This window comes from Lytechinus pictus, chromosome 3 (genome assembly GCF_037042905.1).
Source record: "Lytechinus pictus isolate F3 Inbred chromosome 3, Lp3.0, whole genome shotgun sequence".
NCBI lineage: Eukaryota > Metazoa > Echinodermata > Echinoidea > Temnopleuroida > Toxopneustidae > Lytechinus > Lytechinus pictus.
In genome coordinates, this window is record NC_087247.1 from 45,885,920 (window position 1) to 45,910,555 (window position 24,636).

The following is a 24,636-nucleotide window of genomic DNA, read 5'->3' on the forward strand; positions in this document are numbered from 1 at the left end:
TTTGCCTGCTTCATCAAACATACAACATAGAGAAAAACATGTAAAGGAGACAGATACTTACACCAAACTGCCCGTTCTCCATGATAGAGACTGAATTTTTCTGTTGGGTTGGCAAGCCCTAAAATCATGAATAAAAATGAAGATGTTATAATATCATAACACTAGAGATGCTTGGCAGGTCGCGCGACCGAGCACATGTATCCCCCGAACCCACCGCGTCATCCGTCATTGCGATATATAGAGCTCACATAGATATTTGACAAATAAATGCAATTGTCATGGCGACAATGACCCTGCCCACATTTTGCCTGTGGGTACCAAATTTGATGACAATAATATGACGTAGCAGCATGACTCTGCAGAACCTAAAATATTGTCCAGTATCACCTGTTGGGGAATACAATTATAGAGTAATCTGGATATATTTTATAAACCTAACCCTAAGACCCCCCGACAAAAATTATAGGCATCTTCGCTTCACCTTCTAATATTGCTTCTGTGTGCCAACTGTTATGACAAACTGGAAAAAAAGCAGAAGTTACAGGTTTTACAAAATTTTCCACAAAAATATGGTTACCATCACAACCATGTATCCACCCACTCCAAAATCATTAGACGGCTTTGCTTTACCATAATGGACCTTCAGACAAATCAGAAGATAATTGGAGAAGAAATGAAGCCAGTAGAGCACTCACAAGGAAATCTCTGCTGTTTCCACAAAAACTCTTGTTACTGTGGCAACAATGTCTCCGCCCACACCAAAATCAATAGGCTTCTTTGTTATATCATACTCAACCTTCATGCCAAATTTGAAGATGATCGGAGAAAAAATGCAGCTGGTAGAGCGCTAACGAGGACATCTCTGCTATTTCCACAAAAACTTGTTACCATGGCAACGATGTCTCCGCCAACATCAAAATCGATAGGCGGCTTCGCTATACCACACGCAAACTTTATGCCACATTTGAAGATCGTAGAAGAAATGCAGCTGGTAGAGCGCTCACAAGGACATCTCTGCTATTTCCACAAAAACTGTTGTTACCATGGCAACGATGTCTCCGCCCACACAAAAATCGAAAGGCTTCTTTGTTATACCATACTCAACCTTCATGCCAAATATGAAGATGATCAGAGAAGAAATGTAGCTGATAGAGCGCTCACAAGGAAATCTCTGCGGCAGACGCGGCAGCGCGACGAGGCCAAATCCATAGTATCCTCCGAACTCTGTTCCGGGGATACAATTAATATGGCCTGAAAAACATGAAGCTATGATGATGTATGTTTGTTTAGGGAGGGGTACTATAGGACATAATCAAAGGAAGAAAGATCAGACATGAAACAAAACATAATAACTAATGCATTAAGTTGTGGAAGTGACCAAAGGATCATCTTTGAAATCTCTGGGGGCTGTTTCATAAAGCTGTTCATAAGTCAAGAGCGACTTTAAGAACGACTGGTGATCCTTTCTTGTGGTAAATGATATTCACCAATAAATGTTCATTAATGATGATTTAGGGTGTAAGAAAGGATCACCAGTCGTTCTTAACGTAGCTCTTAACTTACGAAAAGCTTTATGAAACACCCACCTTGGAACCGTTTCATAAAGAGTTATAACTGTTGTAACTTTGCCATAATGGCAACTACCATGGTAACCTTGATTGGCTGCTGAGGACTGTTGCCATGGTAGTTGCCATAATGGCAAAGTTACAACAACTGTAACTCTATGAAACGGTGCCCTAATCTAACTGTAAAATCATTATGAATAATATCTTATATATATTAATAAGTGGATGGGGTTTTTTGTCTTCATTGTAAAAGATTTTTATCTCTAACATATATTTTATCTCATTATGAAGATTTAGTGGAAATTTAGCTTCAACAGGTAAAAATTCATCTTTGAATTACCGGTATACTTATTTCATGTTTTATTACATTTTGTATACTCCGGTCTGAGTCTAATTTAAAAAATCTTGTTATCAATAATAAACGATGGAATTCTATTATAATTTTTTATTTTCTCATCCTATGGAATAACATCATTATAGTCATAGATAGCAGAAGAAGTTTATCATTGTTCAGGACCCTAAATGTAACATATCCTGTGACATGTTCTATGCTTTACCTTCGTCAAGCCCAAATCCAACATTGAGGTTCCTGAAATCTTCAGTCTTTGTGAACTTTCCCATCCCTAGGTCTCCACCAATTTCTTCATCTGTAATATAAAATTGAAAACTATAATAATAATAAAAAAGAGACTTTTAACATAGTGAAACCTTAAAATAGAGATAGAAACTTGTGTTTCTGCTGGTAGTCAAAAGATATAAGATTTTGAATTAATTAGGTCAGCATTTGAAATTACAAATAAAACTACAGATCTTATACATTAAGCAAAAATTATATCACCTCATCATTGTCATCTTTGTATACTTATTATTGTCATCTGAACTTCTAAACTTGTGTGCATCTTTTGATCAATGAATATGTAATGACAATTAATAATAATCAGAAAATTACTGATCTGTTTTAATCTTAATTTCAATTTAATTTGATACAGTGTAAAAACGACTCAAAAAATAATAATTTACTTGCATGCAACTAACATCTACCTTTTCTAGGCAAAGAATTTGTTTAGGTGCAGTTTGTGTTTAAGAAAATATTTTGGGACACAAGTTTAAAGAAAAAAAAAATTACGCCACTCTCGTAGTGAAATGATATTTATTTACCTTGAACCCAACGAACAAAACTTAAGAAAATGCATATCTGTATTAAATACTTTTAAAGAAATGTCTGGATTGAAAGTCAATGTTGAAAAATGTAATGCTATTCAACTTGGGAGTTGTACGATGTATTTATGCCAAGACATTCCTTTTCAATGGCCTGTAGATTATTTTTCTTATTTAGGTATAAAAATCCCATTGAGCGATAAACGTACTTTTTTTATTTAAACTTTGTACCAAAATTGGATGAGATCAAATCTCTGTTAAACATTTTAGTAGGGGAGAGAGGTAGGGTTCACATGCACCCTATTGATATATTTTTTTAACCTACATTTTTGTAATCCTTAAGATGTCTAGTGAATAAATTTTGATGTTCCCAAAACAAAATATTGTCCCATGGGGTTCAAATCCAAGATGGCGTCCAAAATGGCCGCCATATTCATGGAATTTGGAATTTCGTACATAGATTCCGACACAAACATTCATTTGCCATAAAATTAGTGTCATATGAAAGATAAATAAATTTTCTACAAGTTGATACTATTCATCGGTGATGAAAAGATAATACAGCTGAGATTTTGATAAGAAAAGTGCAATTTTGAGATTTTTGTCCAAAAAATTGAAAATTTGTGAAATACATGATTTACCATAAATATAATGAAAATAATGGGATTGCCTTGAAAATTTCTAGAAAATTTTTCTAATATACAGTTATTAAGTGGCAGAAATTCCAAATCGATATCATTTTTCTTTACAAACTTATAATGTCTCAAACTTGAAAATTAAATATTCAGAAATTTAGGTTTTTTTTACTGCATATCGCAGACTAGGATATGCTAATGTATATTGTCACATTTTTAACCCAGAAAATGGAAATAGGCCTTAATTAATGCAAAATTATCTATTATTTTGTAGGTAGAAATTACTACAATCCCTAAATTCTTCAATTTAAAGTTGGTTGATATAGTTTTTGAAAGAATTTAGACTTTTGGCCAAAATTTGTATGTTTTGGTAAAAAAAATGCACATGCACTGTTATTGATCAGATTTATTATGAATAGCAATAATAAATGCACAATCTCAACATTCGATATGAAAGAGGATGTATCAACGAGAATATTGGCAGTCTTCATGCCACCATAGGTATCTTCATTTGCTAAGAAAGAAGGAAAATATGCTGAATGTATTAACCATTTTGCGCTAAAGTGAGGCCAAAAAGCAACCTCAGTGTGGCAGTCACACCCATGAAAACAATTGCAAAGTGATTATGGTATGTCATTCAAATAATAAAATAGCTTTGATCAGCCTCTTGCATCGATTGTGTTGGTATGACTAACACACCGTAATGTACAGTATGTAATGTGCATGGTATTGGTAATAGAAATGTATCTGATTCAGAAGAATGTAAAGACAAAAAAGGTGTTTCTGTTACATCATAAAGAAATTTATTTAATGAAGTCTCTTGGAAACAGTTATAAGATACACTAGCACTGCAGGTAATAAAGATGAAGTTCTGACCCATCAATACACAACTCAAAACAACATGTCGAAGCTACCCCCACTTTATCTGTATTTTGAACCTATGGCCTGTATTCCGAAATCAGGTTTATCTTCGAACACAAAATTAGTGTCATATGAAAGAAAAATAAATTTTCTACAAGTTGATATTATTCATATGTGATGAAAAGGTAATAGGGGTGAGATTTTAATAAGAAAAGTGCATTTTTGAAATTATTTCCCCCCAAAAATGAAAATTTTCAAAATACCTGATTTACCATATATCTAAGGAAAATAGAGCAATTGCCTTGAAACTTTCTAGAAAACTTTCCTAATATACAATTAAGACATTTAGCTTTTTTACTGCATTTTACAGACTTAAGTGTACTATATTGTCATTATCTTTACCACCCTTTTTCACCCTATTGATAAGTTTTTCTAACCTACACCTTTTTAATCCTGGAGTTGTATACTGAATGAATTTATTTTGATGTTCTGAAAACTTAAATAGTGTCCCTTGGCCGCCATCTTGACGGCCATCTTGGATTCTGACGAAAAACTCTTAACAGAACATCTTAATTCGACATCATAGGAAAACAAATTACAAATGTTTGTAGGGTATTCTGAGTATGAGAAATTAATTGAGTGGGTTATCTTTATTCTTTACGATTTAAATCAAACAATTCTGTTATGTTAAAGTGCCAAAAATTATAAAGGGAAGGTCTTTTTGGTACAATGAGATGTGTATGGTTGTGTTATTAATCTATTTACTATTTTCACTTTTAGGTGCAAGATTGTAGATTTAGACTTGTATTGGTGAACTAACAATAGCATATTAACCATGCCAAAACGCAAAAGTAGAAAAAGTGGTGACGAATCAATACCAGGGAAAGGCCTCCTGTAAATTGCATTTTACAACTTGCAACAATCCACTTATATCATGTCAAAATGTAAGCTTTATGGTTCTTAGGGAGGACTTAGCCAAACTTTGACAGACAAGCAGTCAATCTTGGAACTCATTGGCAGGCTCATGTGCTAGATTTGGGCGATCTTTTTTAGCTCAAACTTTGTGCCAATGTGATCTTGAAAGATATATTCCTGATCCAGAAGTTGTAAACTTTGAACTGAAAAGCATTTTTGCTTGCTGCAAAATTCAGAGTTTTATTCTCTTTGAGAAAAAAAAAATATCCGGAATTTTCTTGGTTGCCATCCGGGCAACCATGATGGCAGTTTTGGTTGCCAATGTCACCCGGGCAACCGCTAATTTCGAGCCCCGCTTTGGAGTGGGGATGGTGGATGGAATTTCCCTAACGTGTGATCTGTTCCTTCTCAATATTTCTCCGTTTGGCTTTGATACTTCGTAAGACCTGGGTTCCTTACAGACTTTAGATACTTTAGCTGGTATCAAAGTGTGGTCTCTTGGATGTAGAACTCTCACTGGCTGTCCTACATGCAGAGGTGGTAGATCAGAACTTGCATGTCGATAATGCACTTCCTTCATCTTGTCTTGCCTATTCAAGAGAAAATCAATGGTAGTAGAATCTCTCGAGAAATAGTAACTTGGCAATGTGGTTCTGATGGGTCTACCAAATAACATTTCTGCTGGTGATCTCAAGTTACTTTCGACTGGTGTTGCTCTCAGGTTCATCATTGCTAGTCGACTGTCTTGGTCAGTCTGAGAACATTTTGTCAACAGATTCTTGACTGTACGAACCATCCTCTGAGCTAATCCGTTTGATCTTGGATAGTGTGGAGAATAAGTAATGTGCTTGATATTCCACTTCTTTTCTTCTCCTGCCTTGCTTGATGTTTCTCCCATGTTTCACACTGCTTTATCAACTGGGCGATGTCCTTATTGATGTTTGGCAAGAACACTCTCTCACGAGCAAGTTGTCTGGTACTTTCGATTCCCATGTGTCCTAGGTGAAGCTGTTTAAGGATATCATTCCTCAGTCACTTCGGTACGATGACTTGACTTCCCTTGAAGAGAACTCCATGTGATAATCTGATGTTATCTTTGTACGACCAATACTGTCTAATGGATTTCGGTAACTCTTGGATTGTTTCAGGCCAACCCTGAGTAACTATCTGCCATAATGATCTGAGAATTGGATCATTAGCCGTTTCTCTCTGAAGTTCTGTCCTCTTGTGTTGTCCGAAGAGTAATAAGTCGATCGCATAGTATGCAAATCTTTAACCTCAGAGCAGATGGATTTAACTCTGACATCTAGCGGTACATCGCATGCTTCCATGGGATTAGGAAGTCGACTCAACGTATCGGAAAGAATCATGTCTTTTCCAGGTCGGTAATTGACTTGACACCTATTTCCTTGGACTTTGATAAGCGATCGCTGTAGATGTGGTGGTCCACTTCTAAGAGGTTTTTTCCATATAATATCCAATGGTCTGTGATTGGTTATGACTGTGAATTCCTTCCCAAACAGATATGTATGGAAGCGTTTGATACCAAACACTAGGACTAAGATTTCCCTCTCTATGTTTGAGTAGTTGGACTGTGCAGTGGAAATACTTTGGATGCAAACGCAACAGGTTACCTTCCTGAAGCAGGCATGCTCCTAGATCTTTCATTGATGCATCTACCTCGACAGTTGTCTCTTTCTGTGGGTCATAGAATTGTAGACATGCACCTGACGATACTGCACGTTTCAGGCTGTTCAAGGAATGTTCATGATCATCGTCCCAGATGAACAGTACTTCCTTGTGAAGAAGTTATCGAAGTGGTGCTGACTTCTCCGAGAAATTAGGAATGTATGCTGCTGGGTATTTGAACAATATTAGGCATTTCTGAACATCCTCTTTGTCCTTGGGTAATAGTACTTGGGTAATGTGTTGGCTTCTACCTTGCTAGGATCTGGGTAGATATCTGATCTAGTGCACTTGGAGCCAAAGAATTTGAAAGCTTCTTTCTTGATTGTGCACTTGGAGCTTTTGAACAATAAGCCTTCTTGCTTTGCTGTCTCCTTGAATAAGTACAGATTCTTGTCGTGTTCCTCCTCCGTTCTCCCTACAATAGCTATGTCATCTGCAATGCATATGCAGCCTGGCACATTCTGGACAATCCTATCCATGTGCTGCTGGAAGTTGTCTTGGCTATTGCATAAACCAAATGGTAATCTTTGGAAGCAGGACCTTCCAGATGGTGTTCGGAATGTGGTGAGGTCTTGGCATTCCTCAGTCAGGTGAACTGACCAGTAACCAGCCTTTGTGTCTAACTTGGAGAGGTACTGGGGTCCTTCAAAGGTAAGTTGGACCTCCTCTAAGGTTGATACCTTGTGTGGGCATCTCTTCAATGCGTTGTTTAACCTCCTTGGGTCAAGACAAATTCTAATAGAACCGTCTTTCTTCACAACAGTGGTCATGCACCAATCGATGTGGTACTCGATTTTCCTGGTGACTTCTTGCTGCTCCATCTTGTCCAGTTCAGCCTTGATCTTGTCCTTCAAGTGTGCTGCACTTGCGTGGTGCGTCTACGGTAGGTTTAGCGATGTCCTTGACATGAAGCATCGCTTTCCCCTTGAAACTACCAATAGCATCGAATTGCTCTGGAAATGCTTGTTTGAGATCCTTTTCACTTGTGATAGGTGTTTGTTTAGGGTTTGGTGTAGGTGTGTCATAATTGTGCATTGAGTGAATTGTGATAATTCCAAGGTCAGTGCAACCTTACAACCCTAGGATAGCTGTAACCTTGACATCTGCTACATAGAATTCTGTTTTGACCATGTTTAGACTGTAACATTTTATGTCTAGTGTACCTTTACATTTAATTGGAATCTCATCATAACCTACAAGTTTTACTGGTGTTTATTTCACTAATGATTCCCACTTTTAACTTTATATTGCCTTGGCGGCACATACCGTGTTAGCACTTGCACTTGAGTCAACTCTTAGGTAGAGCTTATGTTGACCGACTCAGTGGGCATATTATGTCAATGTTAGCAAATGCTACTGTACCTTCTGAATTTACAACTGTGGTTGGCCCATTTGTGTGTATTGTGTCAAATTATGCGAAGTTGGATGGACTGCCTCTAGACTGATAATTATCATAATAATAATAATAATAATAATAATATAGGGTATTTATATTGCGCACATATCCACCTTGTTAGGTGCTCAAGGCGCTCCTATATTACCCGGCTAAGCTAGGCGTTCATAGCGCACACAGCTTTTTAAGGAATTACTTCCTACCAGTACCCATTTACCTCACCTGGGTTGAGTGCAGCACACTGTGGATCAGTTTCTTGCTGAAGGAAATTACGCCATGGCTGGGATTCGAACCCACGACCCTCTGTTTCAAAGTCCGAAGACTAATCCACTGGGCCACAACGCTCCACTGTGATAGTATATCGTGTGCTGTGTCCATTTCGTTGATCGGTTAGTTCTTTCGACCTTTTGATTTTGATCGTGATTCCTTTTGTTTTGGTTAACGATCATCAGATACCATGTCAGATCTTCGGTCATCTGAACTATGATATGGTTTTCGACTAAGATCACTTTTTGATTGACGACAGAATTTCGCCCAATGACTTTTCACTGTGGAGAGCCAATTCCATTAATATTGACCCCCCAAATTGTTCATAATTGTCTGAGAATGATAATTGAGTTTTTTCCTTCATTATGAAAGAAAAAGGAACAGAGTAGTAAACATAACAGATATAAAATATAAACAGAATTTTTACATTTTGGCTCTTCATAAATTTTGAAAAGAGTTAGACCGTGTTCGAAAATAAACCTGATTTTGGAATACAGGCCATGGATTCAAAATACAGATAAGGTGGGGGTAGCTTTGACATGTTCCTTTCAGTTGTGTATTGATGTGTCAGAACTTCATCTCTATTACCTGCAATGCTAGTGTATCTTATAACTGCTTACAAGAAACTTTATTAAATAAATTTCTTTATGATGTAACAGGAACGCCTTTTTGTATTTACATCCTACTGAATCATATACATTTCTATTACCATGCACATTGCATACTGTACATTACGGTGTGTTAGTCATACCAACACAATGGATGCAAGAGGCTGATCAAAGCTATTTTATTATTTGAATGACATACCATAATCACTTTGCAATCGTTTTCATGGGTGTGACTGCCACACTGAGGTTGCTTTTTGGCCTCACTTTAGCGCAAAATCGGTTAATACATTCAGCATATTTTCCTTATATCTGAAGCAAATGAAGATACTTATGGTGGCATGAAGCCTGCCAATATTCTTGTTGATACCTCCTCTTTCATATCGAATGTTGAGATTGTGCATTTATTACTGCTATTCATAATAAATCTGATCAATAACAGTGCATGTGCAATTTTTTTACCAAAAACATACAAATTTTGGCCAAAAGTCTTAATTCTTTCAAAAACTATATCAACCGACTTTAAATTGAAGAATAAAGGGATTGTAGTAAATTCTACCAACAAAATAATAGATAATTTTGCTTTTTATTAAGGCCTATCTCCATTTTCTGGGTTAAAAATTTGACAATATACATTAGTATATCTAAGTCTGTGATTTGCAGTAAAAAGCTAAATTTCTGAAAATTTCATTTTCAAGTTTGAGACATTATAAGTTTGTAAAGAAAAATGATATCGATTTGGAATTTCGTCCACTTAATAACTGCATATTAGGAAAGTTTTCTAGAAATTTTCAAGGCAATCCCATTATTTTCTTCAGATTTATGGTAAATCATGTATTTCGCATATTTTCAATTTTTTGGAAAAAAATCTCAAAATTTCACTTTTCTTATGAAAATCTCAGCCGAATTTTTTTTTTTTTTTCATATGACACTAATTTTGTGGCAAATGAATGTTTGTGTCGGAATCTATGTACAAAAATCCAAATTCCATGAATATGGCGGCCATTTTGGACGCCATCATGGATTTGAACCCCATGGGACAATATTTTGTTTTGGGAACATCAAAATTCATTCACTAGACATCTTAAGGATTACAAAAATGTAGCTTAAAAAAAAAATCAATAGGGTGCATGGGAAACCCTATCTCCCTATCAGACTATTTGGAATGGTAGATCTCTTACATTGTATGGAAAGATAGTAGTAATAAAAACATTGGTCATTCCAAAACTAATATATCTTTTCAGCATTATTTCAGACCCACCATTGACCTTCTTTATCGAAATGCAACAGCTATTACATTTTTTTATGGAGTAAAAAAGGTATTAAATTAAGCGTTCTCTTTTATTCAATGACTACAAAGATGGCGGTCTAAAAGTGTTACATTTGTCATGTTATAATCAAGCACTAAAGTATCATGGGTCAAAAGATTTTAGATGATGATAACAATGGGAAATGGAAGAGTTTTTTAAAGAATCTGTTCGTTTCATTGGTGAGAGCAAATTTGCAATTTGGGATATTAGCAAAAGTCATAGGCTATTTTATTCAATCCATGTACTGAAACTTTTTCGAATGATGTATTGAGTTCATGGTCATATTACAGATACTATAATCCTGTTAAGTTTAAGGAAATACTGTCGCAACCTCTGTGGTTCAATTCACATATTTTAGTCGATGGAAAACCTCTTTGTATTCAAAGATAGTCCGAATCTTCTTTAAACACTATTTATGATTTTCTAACAGAAGATGTACTTTTTAAATCTTTTGAAGTTATAGTTGAAAACTATGGTTACACATCCATCATGATGTATAATTCATTATTATCTGCCATACCAAATGAATGGAAAAGAGTTATTAGAAACAAATACATAAAACAGAAAACACCTTTTGAACCACACGACGTTCGATTACGTAATTTCCTTAAACACAAAAAAGTTTCTAAACTATGTTATTCTCATTTTATAAATAATTATACTTTGGACGTGTCAGAGACAGATCAACGTTACAAATGGGAAAACGACCTTTCACTGCAATTATCAAATAATGAAATTTGGAATTCTCGTTTCACCCTGATACACAAATCGTCAATAGATAACAAACTAAGGAATTTCCAATTTAAATTCATACACAGAAAAGTGTTGACAAATCGTTACTTATATAAAATCTGAATTTTTGATCAAGACATATGTGATTTTTTTTAATGAACAAAATCAAACATTGATGTATCTTTTTTTTAATGCCAATTTGTTTCGAACTTTTGGAACGATTTGTGTACTTGGTAGACTTTAAAAAATATCCGTTCTTATAAGTTATCTAATTTAGAAATTTGTTTTGAAACATTGGAAAGAGAACATTTTTATTTGGTAAATACCATAATACTATACGGCAAACATTTCATTTTTTCATGTAAATATAGCAAAACAATTCCTCTTTTTAAATCATTTGTATGCACTCTAACACAGTTAGAAAAACAGAACGCTACATTTCTTTCAAACACAATCGTTCGGAGTTTCACAGAAAAAAGTGGAATATAATTACTATGAAAGAGTATAGTGTATAGATCTTTTTTTTATTATATCTGTTGCATATAACATTAACCAAGCATGGTGTCTATCTATATGAATGTAAAATAATCATGTATCTGTTTCTGAGATATTTTGTTAAAATGTGAATTGCAAATAAAACTCATTAAAAAAGAACACAAAAGAAATGACAAGCCATCCCTTTCTCATGCAAGATTATTGTATTTTAAATAAATATTGATCAATTTTCCTGCGCGACTTTATTTTGAAGATAAAATTTTACATAATGTATCAAAATAATGAACAAAAGCTGCAATTCGAAAGGCATGCCTAAGATCCTTGATTTTTTGTGGGATGTACTATACATGTATTTCTTCCAGTGTAAATGTTGCCTAAAGTTGCTGAAAATAATCTTACCTGGCACAAAGGTCATATGTATGGTTCGCATCATCCGCTTCCCATCGCTTATGAGTCTACGAATAGCTTCAATGTACCTACATTGCAATGAGTAGTAAGAGTGAAATATGATCTTAGACAGTTTCATTTTCAAACAATTCATTCTTCAAATAAATTGGACCCATCTTGAATACAAGTCTTAATGTAATCTGTATAAAATGGAGATAATATGAAACAAAATGGAAACATGTGGAAACCTGATGCAATCTTTAGTGCACCTTTCAAACTACACTCTGATTTGGTTCAAATACGCTACACCCGTTTTTGTATTTAGGCTCATAATAGCTTTGATCAATGTCAAAATGTGAAGCAGTTCAATGAAGTACAGATTTGCAGCTTTATTTTCACCTATCAAAGGTTCTGTCATTTTAGACTTATATTTTTCTAGTCCCCCCCCCCCCATTATTGTGTGAGCGAGGACTATTCATCAAAGCATTGTCTCATTCTTTGGTCTGAAAACTTTGTGCTAAATTAAGAAAGACAATGAAGCATCAACTGCAAGTTCAGAACAGACTGGATGTATGAAGATTATTTTGACTTGTTGAAAGAAGCTTCCATTATTTTCCAATCCAAACATGTTGCCCCGACCCCCCACACCAGCATATTACACAAAATCGAAAGCTCACTCAACCAGCAAAGAAACTCATTGAGAAACTTGGACTGAGATTGGTGAGTTGCGTGACTTGATTTAGAAGAACTAAAGTAAAAATTTTACATGCCTTATGCAAAACATACATTTTGAAGAACTTGAAATAAAACGTTTACATTATTGAGAAAACTGAAGACATTATTATTTACTTAATCTTTGTTAAGGTATGCTGTAGGCCAAGACTTGAGCATTCTACTCATATCTACGGTATGAGACTATGTACACATGGGTACGTACCGGTGCGTAATATAGCTAGCCAGCACCAGTAGACGCATCTCTCCACAGCTAAGTACAGCGCTATTCCCTCTCAAACGCGCATCCTATTTCATAATTGTTCCACCTGAGCTTGTCTTTACTCTGTGTGATGTGTCAAACCGCGTTTATTGAAAAAGATGTGTTGGTTGCATTGAAGAAAGCTACACAGACTTGTATTTTGTGAGGTTAAAGTTAAACTGCATATAGACGTTTTCATAAGTTTCATCATAGAGATCAAATGTCTGATCCAAGTGAATAATAATAATAATAAAATTAGGCCTTATAATAATGTAAAAATTTTATTTCTATAATAATCATTAGTTCATTTTATAATTTCACTTCATTTCATTCCCAAATTAAGTAATTCAAATATTAACATAGTTTGTCTTGCAGCATTTAAAAGGTATGCCGTGGCTAAATATAGATTCTGACAGGCATGTTGATTAGCGTTATGCACAAATTTTAGGAATAATCATTAAAATGTGAATTATGAATTATATGACTCTTTATCTGAGAAATGGGCAAATAGTGAAGTGAAAAGTAAAGACTACGAAGGCTCTAACAAATCAACACATGCACCAGTGTAGGTACAATCTTGAACAAATTCAAATTTTATGATGTTTGAAGGTTTGTTTGGTGGTATGAACAATCTATGAACAATGAAAAATCAAATTTGTGCCATTAAATGTGAACAATATCAAGTGTCAAGTATCACATTCCAATTTAGCTTTTTGGAGCTGCAAGAGGAATTATCGTATCAAGTAATACACAAATTCCTAACATTTTGAAAAACTGTTCCTGAAAAGGTGTTTTGAGTGACAGATAATCTAAAAAATATAGAATAGCAAAATGTGTTTTGTTTGAAATAATATGAAAATAAAATAACAAATTTTTTTCATATGACTTACTGAATGCCAACACATTTCATGTCCTGCAAGACAGGGGAATATAAAAATAAAGTGAAAGAAAAGAAAATCAACAAAAAACACCTTTTGGAATACATGTATTTAAGGAAATGAAAAATCAAATGCAAGATTTTTTTCTAATGATTTGTTTGATTTCATTCAGTGAGTTAACTTAGGGGTAGATAAATATATAAGACTCCTGATTTGATCAATATCTATTGCAAGTATACCTCAATATCAGCAGTAGAGTTTGAACTGCACAACTGCAATCTCAACATCATATTTTTCAGCACCAGTTGTTAAGGGTATAACAAAGCAACAAAAATCAAGGAAGAGGTATCACATTCATCCATTATATAAGTAAGAAGGGTAAAATATGTGGGAATAAGATCCCCCCCAAAAAAATTATGAATCACTAGTAGAAATGATGTAAAACACCCCCCCCCCCTTACATGAAACATAAAAAAGATTGATTTATATCATTCAAAATAAATTGGATTATGAAAGGTTTCCTTTGGAATTAGTATTTACACTGGAGGAAAGGTAATATCATACCCTTAGTATGTTAGTTCCAACCTTTCTACCAAGATATTAAGAATTAGATACTCACCTGAGATCCCCTAGCATAGATGTCTCCATTCTCCATTTTCTTTGCCTCAAATGGATCACAATCCCAATGTTCCTATATTAAAGGAGAAATATAAATGACACACGTGTCACAACCGGTTCTGGTTGATCAACATTATCTTCTCAGTAAACAGAACAAGATTTTCCACATTTTTTAACATACCAAAGATGGATGAAAGATGACTGCCAATTACAGAGTCAGTCTTTCTATCACATGCAGAGTTACAATTTCTACATTAAAAACATTTAAGATTCATACCAATCAATCAACTCTTTAAGTAAATGTCCAGCAGTTCATCAAAATGTAAACAGTTTCACCAAGCATTTTTCAATATTCTACCCCTACAAGTAACAAAAAGTTTGCCTACTCATGAAATGTGCAAAAACAGCCCTACCTTACTTATATCAGAAACAAACTTTTTATAATTTCAGCTTTCTTGAAAATTGTATATGCACCAAATTTTTTTCTTCAATTTTGTTCATTTTTTAATGCAACTTAAACAATATGTCACTTTTACTTGTCAAATTTTTACTTTATCATATCCATTGAAATAACACAATAACCCAAAGTTCAAACCAAGTAAAATTGTTGCTCTCTAACATTGTCATATAGTAGAGTCTACTTACTGGGAAGACTGGAACAACATCTATGTGGGAGTTTAGAATTATGCTTTTAAGATAAGGATGTGTACCTTCCCATGTAATGACAACCACTATCTTGCCGGGATGAACCTGCAGAACAAGGACATGAAGAAACCACATATATGTCAATTCATATACAATGGTTTAAAGCTAAAAGGTCTTCACCAGTATCAACACAGACCTTTTGACAATACGCAAATGATTTTCAGTTTTTACTGTTAAGTCAGATGAATAGATATATTGTTTGATAATGATGTACAAATAAGAAAATGCATTTTGTAAAGCAAAATATGAAATCTCACTAGAATGGGATTTCAATGTTGGTATTGAGGCAAATCATTTGAAGATCAAATCAACTGACAAACAAGAGGAAATAAAGATGTCAATAGAAAATGGAACGTATAGGCAAAAGTGAACAGTCAACAGAAAAGTAGCAAAGTATAAAAAAATTAATATGTTGCAAACCTCTATAAACCGTACTGGTAGGCCAAGCTCATCTCCCATGCGCTTCAGGAAAGCATTAGCACCAGCTGTAACAAAAAAGGTATTTTAATACTTTTAAAATGATGGACAATTATACCCATAAAAGTTCACATTGTAATGAAATTGCTATTACTTGAAAATTTCAAGATTATCGCTATTAATGGCATCAAAAGAACTGTAAGCACATATATCAATGTAGTAAAGTCACGTGACATGTGCAGTCCAATTAAATGACATTTGCAGAAATAAAAATTCATTAAATTACTTGAATTTTAGAAGCCTGTTTGGAAAATGAATAGATCTAAATAAATTAATACAGAGGTTGAAGGTCAATGATGTAGCCTGCATTGACAGGTTGACAGCGACTTGTCAAAATAAAAACTAAGCTTTACCAACTCACATTGCCTAAAAATCAGAGTCCAAGTTACTCTAGATCTCATCTATAGGATTAGGGTTACGGTTAGGTAGGCCTAACTTACATACCAAGTGGCTTTATTTAATCAATACGGCAAGGGTCTCCACTTGTGAAACATCACGGTAGCGGTAGAAATCCACTGCCACTGACATACATGTAAATAGCCCCCAAAACCCTGGTCTCTCAACTGATTAAATAACCATTAGAACTTGTAATTCAGATTTTAACTACAAACACAATCATAAAAATTCCTGGATCTGATGATGTCAGAAAATCAAAACAAAATCAATATGGTGAAGTATAAGTCAAAAGTACTCATAAGACTTAAGCGACAGTCATTAGTTATCCAAAAATCACTGTCAATAGCTTTATTCTGTAGGTGTGGCATTCCGCACAAGTATAATGCCATACATCCCTATAAATGTCTTATGAATGTCCAAGCCGGAGGACTCACATGCTCAAGGTCCCTGGATCAAGTCAACATTTCATCTTTCATTTCTAATTAATTTGTTGCATTTATGTGCATTAAATTACATGCAATTTAAAAACTTCTCTCCCAAGAGGCATAACGAAGGAGCAAAAGAAAATAGACTGAGAGATATAATAATAGACTGAGAAGGATATAGAGAAAGAGTGAGAACGCAACAAACCCATCTCTCCCCCCCAAAAAAAAAATCTTTTATAATGACCCCCCCCCCCCCCCCAATAATCATTCCTCATTTTTGTTAAAGTCAAAGTCTAGATCAGCATAAAGACTTTTTAGCCACTAGCCCACAGGGATGGACCAACAGGCTATATAAAGCATTTCCCGGCACATTTTATGGAGTATTTAAGATTTATTTTTCACTATTTTACAAAATTTTGAGGTAAGTTTTGAGCAATGTCATTTTGTCTGTGATAATAAAATGTTTTTTTTATTGCTAATAAAGAATATATTAAGCCTAACATTAGGTAGATCTAGATCTAATGGTTTTTAGAAATGCTGGGTTTTTTTTGTCGGGGGGATTTAGCATTGTTAATCTCCTAATTGTGGCTGCACGATTGCGAGTCATCTGTGTACGAGTAATAAAAAATAAAAATGTTAAAAACTCCTCGAAACAGACGGCTGCCAGCTGTCTAGTTAATTAGTTTGACGTGGACGGACCGCAATCACTCAGAGGTTTATACTATACTAACCACGCACTATGAACGTGTCTACGCAGTGGATTTTTTAGTTGTCCGTTAACATTGCTTCATAACACAAATAATGTGAGCCAAAACTTGTTCCGCTATTCATCAGGGCTTTTCCTGGTGAAAAGCATTCCATTTTCAATTTTTATAATATTTTAAATATAAAAAGCACATAAAAAGAGCAAAATTTATATCTCGGCCTGGAAAGTGGCTTCGCATGTCTCTTCGACGGAAATAAAAGGTCGTTGGTGGCGCTTATACAATTCACAACCTTTATTAAGCTTGTCAGTATTTTTAAAACTAGATTCTTGATTCATTAATTGTATGCGCAATTCCAATGAATAATTGTTTGATAAAAAAGAGACACCAACAAATGCAATAACTTAAAAAACATACTTTTTCATATTATTTTAGCCGACTATAATACTTTTTGGAAAATATTCAAAGCAATGACAAATTAAACAAAAAATATAGAAAATTCTACGTACCTTGAACAAAGCCCCGCAAGTGCTACCGTTCAATTGTCAATTAACGTTCCAACAAAGTCTTTACAATTACAGTAAAAAGATTGGACACTTTGCCGACTTTGCGTAACGCTTTGCATCGATTTACGTGTAAAATATTTTTTGGTCCTAGTCTTTCCCTTGTACTGTTTGTGATATGAAGGCAAATAGTGTGCCCTCTTTAGCTCATTAGATGAAAAATTTGGGAAATTGCAAGCTTGCTCCGTGTTTTGTCAACGTCTTTGTCAATGAGAAGAAAAATCAATGCTTAAGTTAAAATGACGCTATTTGAGGGATACATGTACCGTAGTATATTCAAAATATTTAAGGGGAATTGACTTCACATCGTTCAGTAAGTTTCGGAAGGACTTGATTCTGTAAATCCTCTTGAAATTTGCGGAAGTTTGTTGCAATTTTGCATGCGCCGTGCCTTCAATTTTGCTGTACACGGCGGCAGTAATGCACCCATGGGTGGACCCCGATAGGCCCCCGGCAGCCGGTATCCGTACCCCCGTACATACGGTATGCCTGGGATACCCGGCCGTACCATGTCCAGGCAACTGAGGCTTGTGTGAGTGGGCCAAGCTCAGTTTGGCTTATAGTCAAATTATCTTACTATAATCAGGATTCGGCTCGACTGTCTTGAAGCGCAGGTATTCTCTGAAATTAGAGACAGCTGGATCCTCTCCCAATTTTGATCGTTTAGATGCAGAAGCCATTTTAGTGGTGGAATCAATCGTTCTTTGCCAGCGAAAGTTTGTCTACTTTGACTCTGAGATTGAGATTCTCTATGCCCGCCTATGGATAGCTACTTACATCATATCTAACTTGATTTGTGAGGGAAAATTCTGTTACAACACAAAAACCTACGATGTTCCCTGCAACATATAGATATTTCTATCTTTGAAGTATTGCGATTGTGTTTGAAGGTTTTGCTACCATTATCGAGTATTTTTAATACGATTCTATGAAATTACAATATAATGTTCATTTATATCAACGTCGTACTAAAAAGCAGCGTTCCATAAAACTAGAGAGGGGTGTGTTGATGGGTGTGTCAGCTGCTAACCTCGATCCCATCAGGGGAGCGTTTCATGAAATGGCTTTTCGGATAAACGTCTGACAAGTTCCTTTTTATTCGACACTAATTACATCGTACTTCTCAGGCAATCAAAATCAAGGCAGTGGCGTAACAGGCGGGGGGAGGGGGGGGGGGGGGGGGGGGCTAGCTGCCCCCCTGGCGGATTTCACCAGGAAAATAAAAGAAAAAGATAAAAGAACTAGATTTTAATTCGTCATGCGGACGAATTAGGTGGTCTGTCCTTATTCTCGCCATCATGATCACTATTACCATGTTCAAGCAGATCAATATGATCTTCATGATGACAACGGAATGTTCATTATGGATGGAATACTTGCGAAAGTCGGGAGATGATAAAGCACTGTGAAAAGGGTCTCTTTGATATATGAAAATACATATGATATGAAAATAGTAATTATAATCTGTTTAATCTTGCTAAATTTTAACTTTCATACTTTTTAAATATCATAAAGGATCATGTACGAGGTGGTAAAAAGAAAAAAAAAATGAAAAAAAAATCATCTTGTTCACCCCCAGGACTCGAACCTGCGCCCCCGAGATAGCAAGTCAAGTGCGTTATCCATTGAGCCACGATATTCCCCATAGAGATTACACGTTCCCATAGAGATTACACGTAAGCAAATTTGAGAATTGCAAATCCAATTTTGCAAGCGAAAAACGGGCATGATCCCGGCATCTGATTAAAAAATAAAGGGATCACTTCCGAAAGCTGAGAATCTCAGCTACAACATATTCAAAGCTCAGAGATAACTGACAAAAGAAAATGGAGATATAGCTCACGAAATAGAGGAATGTAGAATCTAGTTTTGAGAAAAAGTCATGTCCCATAGAGATTACACGCAAAATGAGTAAAAATGACATGCCTTTATCATTTGCAATTTTTCAAGATGATCCGTTTATTAAAATGAAAAATGAATGGAATAATGTAAGAGTAAGACCTAAGCTACAACATATCGAAAATTGAGCGTAAATCGACCAATATTCACGAAGTTATAGCCTAATTTGCATAATTCTTATGACGTCATAACAAACAAAATGGATATTTTGACTTCCGACGCAGTTTTGATGACGTCATGATCAAATTGAGGGACAATGGTGACATGAAATCAAATCTACAACTCATATTCTATTGACATATGAAAAAAAAATTGGGGGTCAACGGACTATTTAAAGAGCTACAGCTAATTTTCAATAGGCATGTTTTTGCCCAAATATGGCCTATAGTGAGAGCTCGCGCGCACACGTGCTGCAAACTTCAACGGGTGTTAATTTCGTTATTAATGGTCGTAGAAGGTTGATCAAGGTATCAAATTGCTCATAATTATATTATCAATGCAATGATATAAAAAAAACGGTGTTTCTGCGTTGCGTTGGAGGCGTTACGCGCGGAAACGCGCGCGCATACGTGTGCGCGCGCAAATTTTTGAAATGCTTAAAATGACCTGAAACGTACCCAAAAAATTTTATAGGCCATTTGGAGAAATTTTTTGGCTTTGACGCGCGCGTACGCGCGCATCATGACCTTTACATGACCTTTGATGACCTTGACAGATGACCTTTGACCAAAAGTTTATGTGATGTAAATATGGTTGATTATTGATGATCCGTTATGTTGATATGATCAAATTGAGAATTTTACAAAATGGCGCGTAGATGACGTCATCATGACCAGATGACCTTGAAAAGCTTAGTATGCTGTCTCTATGATAGACTCTATATATGACAGAAAAATCAGCCAAATTGATTCAGCCAATTCGGAGAAAAGTTGGCGACAAACATAGGTGCTAAAAATAAATAATAAAGAAAGAAAATTCTGACGAAATTAAGAGGTGATCTGTCATAGACAGACCACCTAAAAAGGAAAAAAAGAGTGAGAAATAAAGGGAAAGGGGGAAGGAAAGGGGAAAAGGAAAGGGGGAAAAGAAAAGGGAAAAGAAAACGAAGATTTTTTTCTAAATGGAAAAGGAAGGAAAGCGGAAAAATGTACAAAAGAAGAAAATTTGAGAAAGAACAAATCATTCCGAAATAGGCCTATGTAATGCAATAGCATGATGGGAAATAAATCAAAAGATGAAAAAATGGCAAACAATAGGTAGAATGTAATTAATCAAAAGCTAAATTGGAAAACAAAGAAAAGGGACAAGAAAAAAAAACATTATAACACAACCCGGCTGCCGATGATTGAAATTAAAGAGCGGGAAGAAAGATGGACTGCATACAACATTGTGCTATAAGCTTGCTAAATTTTATGCAAATAAGCTACCAGGGCTTTGCCCCAGACACCACGCAGTAGGGGCTCTTCATTTATAACCTTCAAATTGTTCCACACCCAAGAGGATATAAAAGAAATTTTAGGAGACAATGTAATGAATTGAATGGAAAGAATGAAATGTGTTATTTGCCGAATATAATGGAAAAATCTATCACATAATTAGAATTTAATTTCAATAGGCAATTTTGTTCCAGCTCGCTTTGCACGTTGGCGACTTTTTACAAATTTTTCCCACAATGCTATGTTTTGCCCCCTTAAAATATTTCGTTCATTATGCAACTGGGTTGAATAAATGTGTTGTGTAAAAGCTATATTCTGTATATGCCCGCGATTTGGTTAAAATAGCGGCAATCTGCGAGGTTTAAATGACTTTGATATAAAAAAGTTCCGGGGGCTCCGCCCCGGACCCTAACCGCACAGCACTGCGTATGGAAGGCCCCAAAAAGTTCTACAAACAAGAACAAAACAAAAAGGAGGAAAGAAAAGCAAAGGAAAAGTGTAGGATATGATTATATTTACTTAATATAACGTCAAAAATAGCTCAGAGTAAGAATCTCATGAAAAGGTGATTTTTTTCTCGCTCGCTCGGGACTTATATTAAGCAGCTTTTTAGCACATGTGCTATTCTGCGCCACTCGTTTTTTTACTCTTCACGCTACTGCCGCAAAGAATCCTGTTCACAGTGGCGTACGTACAGAGCACAAAAAAGGAATCTAAAGAGACAAAAGTGAAATATATTATTCTCTAGATATCATGTCAAAATCTATCACAAAATAGGATTTCTGTTTAAAAAGGTCAAAATTTTTGCTCGCTCGCAACTTGTTTTTAAAGATAAATTCTGCCCGATACGCAATATCTGGCCTTCTCAAAATAGTCGCCTCATTACACCATTACGCCTGTTCATACCATGATATGATCGGGAAATTTTTGGCTTTTGCCCCCCCCCCCCCCCCCCGGTCACCGACCCCTGTTACGCCGCTGAATCAAGGGATGATCTGAGGTCAGATCTGACCAAAAAAAAACATGTTCATGATAGATTTTTACATAATATTTGGAAAAATAACATCATATTTCACCCTTATCCCTTTCCTTTTCTAATTTTTTCTTGGTCGTGTTTTTTTTATTGGGGGGGGGGGGGGGCAAAACGCCCATGTCCTAACAGTCATTTCTTAGCTTTATTCTTGTAAAGAACATAAATGTGTAATAATTTCATATGCTCTATTTAAAAAGTGTGAGCGCGAGCGAAAAAATTTTGAAATTTCATGTATTTTGTCCTGAAAATTGAACATTCTAGGCAATGTTTTTTAACCTGAACAAGTTGCGTATGTGACTATGTACAGATAATAATTTTTTATAATGCGTTCTGGCCTAGTCGGAAAGGGACCTGTTAAGGGCGTTTTGCAGTCAGGTTAGCCATTAAGACGATACATATTTCAATGATTAAATAATGCGAGCTGAAATTTTTTTGACGTTCCGGCCTAAAAAAATTGACGTTCCATGCACTTTTTGTAATTATGAACGGCACAGGTATATAACCAAACAATTGATGCGAGCGGGGAAAAAACGAGATTTCAAACCTAAAAAGGGGACACTCTCATGTTATGTGAATCATGAAAAGGTTGGGTATAATTTGGTGTCTACCTACATTAATAATGCGAGCGCAAAGCGTGGGCGGAAAATGTTTGATATTGATCTGAAACAGGATAATTTTATCACATTTTGAAAGATCAAGCTGCGTATCTCATGCGTGCGCGTGTTTTAGAGTTAGACAGAATCTGCATGGGCATTCTGAATTCATTTCATCTTTCATCATGAAAATCAATAATGTGAGCGCGTAGCGCGAGCTGAAAATATTTGATATTCCGATATGAAAAGGATCAATTTAAGCGCTATCTAAAGCACTGTGTAGGGAAATTATGAAGTGGATGTGGCCAGCTCACTAAGTGACTCAACATTTTTGCTGGTGCCCCCCCAATGCCCGTGACACACGGTACGCCACCGCATGCATTTTTATTGAGATACACAGCTTGTTCTTTATTCAAAACATGCTTGAATTATCCAGTTTCAGTCTAAATTTTTCTCCTTGCGCTTCGCGCTCACATTATTGATTTAGGATACCCAATTACCAATTTTTTTCATGAATTACAAAACATGAATAGAGTGACCCGTTTTTAGGTCTAAATTTCATTTTTTTTTCCTCACACCCTTCGCGCTCGCATTGTTTAGTTATATGCCTATCCTGCCCATGGTTACAAAAGGTGCTTAGAATTTCCATTTGTTTAGGTTAGAATGTCAAAAAGTGAATCGAGATAAATTATAGCAGTATAAACTTTATAGCATTATAATTTATGACTGAAAAGTAGCGAGAGGAATCGTGCCCCCAAAGCTCAATTTGAATTTGTGAATAATCAAGTTGAATTAATAAATAGTCAAGAAATCAAAATTTATTGCATATCTTATTGAATATTAAACCACCATGCCATTTGAGATCAAATAACCTTGTTTAGATCATGCGCAGAATGGACAGACGAACTGGTCTATTTGCTTTTTAATCTAATGCACTATGATGACTGCCTCTGTAGACGTCGCTCCGGCATTAATGCATTTGAAGATAATCCTCGATGCTACACACCAACGAAACCATTATATGTCATTTGTAATCAATGCCACTGGCATACAGATGGGGGGGGGGGGGGGGTGGGGTGCTCTTGCCCCCAATATTTCATGACCAAGTAAAAAAAGAGAAGAGGAAAGAAAAGCAAAGGGATAAGGGTGAAATATGATATTATTTTCTGAATATTATGTAAAAATATATCACAAATTTGGATTTTGTAATAGAAATGTCTAAATTTTTGCTCGCTTGCTTCACTCACTCGCAACTTTAAAGAAATCTACACAATACACCATATCGAGCCCCTCAATTTTTTTGTTGCTCATTACGCTACTGATCATTGGCATATGAGGGGGCTAGATATGGCGTAAAGAGCAAAATTTATGAAAAAGTTGAACATTTTGACATTTTTATTAATATCCAATTTTGTGATAGATTTTTACATAATATTTAGAAAATGGTATCATATTTCACCATTCTCTCTTTCCTTTTCCTTCCATTTTACTTTTTTCTTCTTAGTTTTTTTTTTTTTTTTTTTTTTTTTTTTTTTGGGGGGGGGGGGGGGGCATGGGCAAGCGCCCCCAAGTCCCCCCATCTATACACCACTGTAATTATAAAAACTTTGGTCGCTCTGAGTTGGTTTGTGACTGACTGTGGTACACGTTCTACTATTGAACTTGTGATGCCCAAGCACTTTTAGCATAGATGGTTAAGCTGCCAATTTAGATGAAAGCTTTATCGATTATACTTAACTAGTCCAGTGGTCAAACTCAATGCAAAGGTATCCGATCATTATCTGAAGGTCTTTCACAGATTTCATGAATAACCCTGTTACAAGCCATATCCTTGCTTCCTATTGGCTGGTACCCACTTTGTCTATGTAAATCACAACGTATTTCATGAAAAGCTCACTGGTATCAGTTTCAGGGACTTTTGAAT

The 24,636-nt window shown here is 35.5% G+C and overlaps 1 protein-coding gene across 1 annotated transcript in view; it reads right to left on the reverse strand.

Moving 5' to 3' along the window:
- Positions 1-18,542, reverse strand: part of LOC129257153 (aminoacylase-1-like) — a 26,994-nt gene extending 8,452 nt beyond the window's left edge. Inside the window, exons 1-8 of the mRNA XM_064097175.1 lie at positions 18,329-18,542; positions 15,607-15,671; positions 15,127-15,231; positions 14,483-14,554; positions 13,876-13,898; positions 12,025-12,101; positions 2,123-2,212; positions 62-118 (exon numbers count right to left, since the gene is read on the reverse strand). Coding sequence (XP_063953245.1) covers positions 62-118; positions 2,123-2,212; positions 12,025-12,101; positions 13,876-13,898; positions 14,483-14,554; positions 15,127-15,231; positions 15,607-15,671; positions 18,329-18,431 — 592 coding nt within the window. The 5' untranslated portion in view covers positions 18,432-18,542. The remainder of the gene's footprint in view (positions 1-61; positions 119-2,122; positions 2,213-12,024; positions 12,102-13,875; positions 13,899-14,482; positions 14,555-15,126; positions 15,232-15,606; positions 15,672-18,328) is intronic.
- Positions 18,543-24,636: the final 6,094 nt, after the last annotated feature.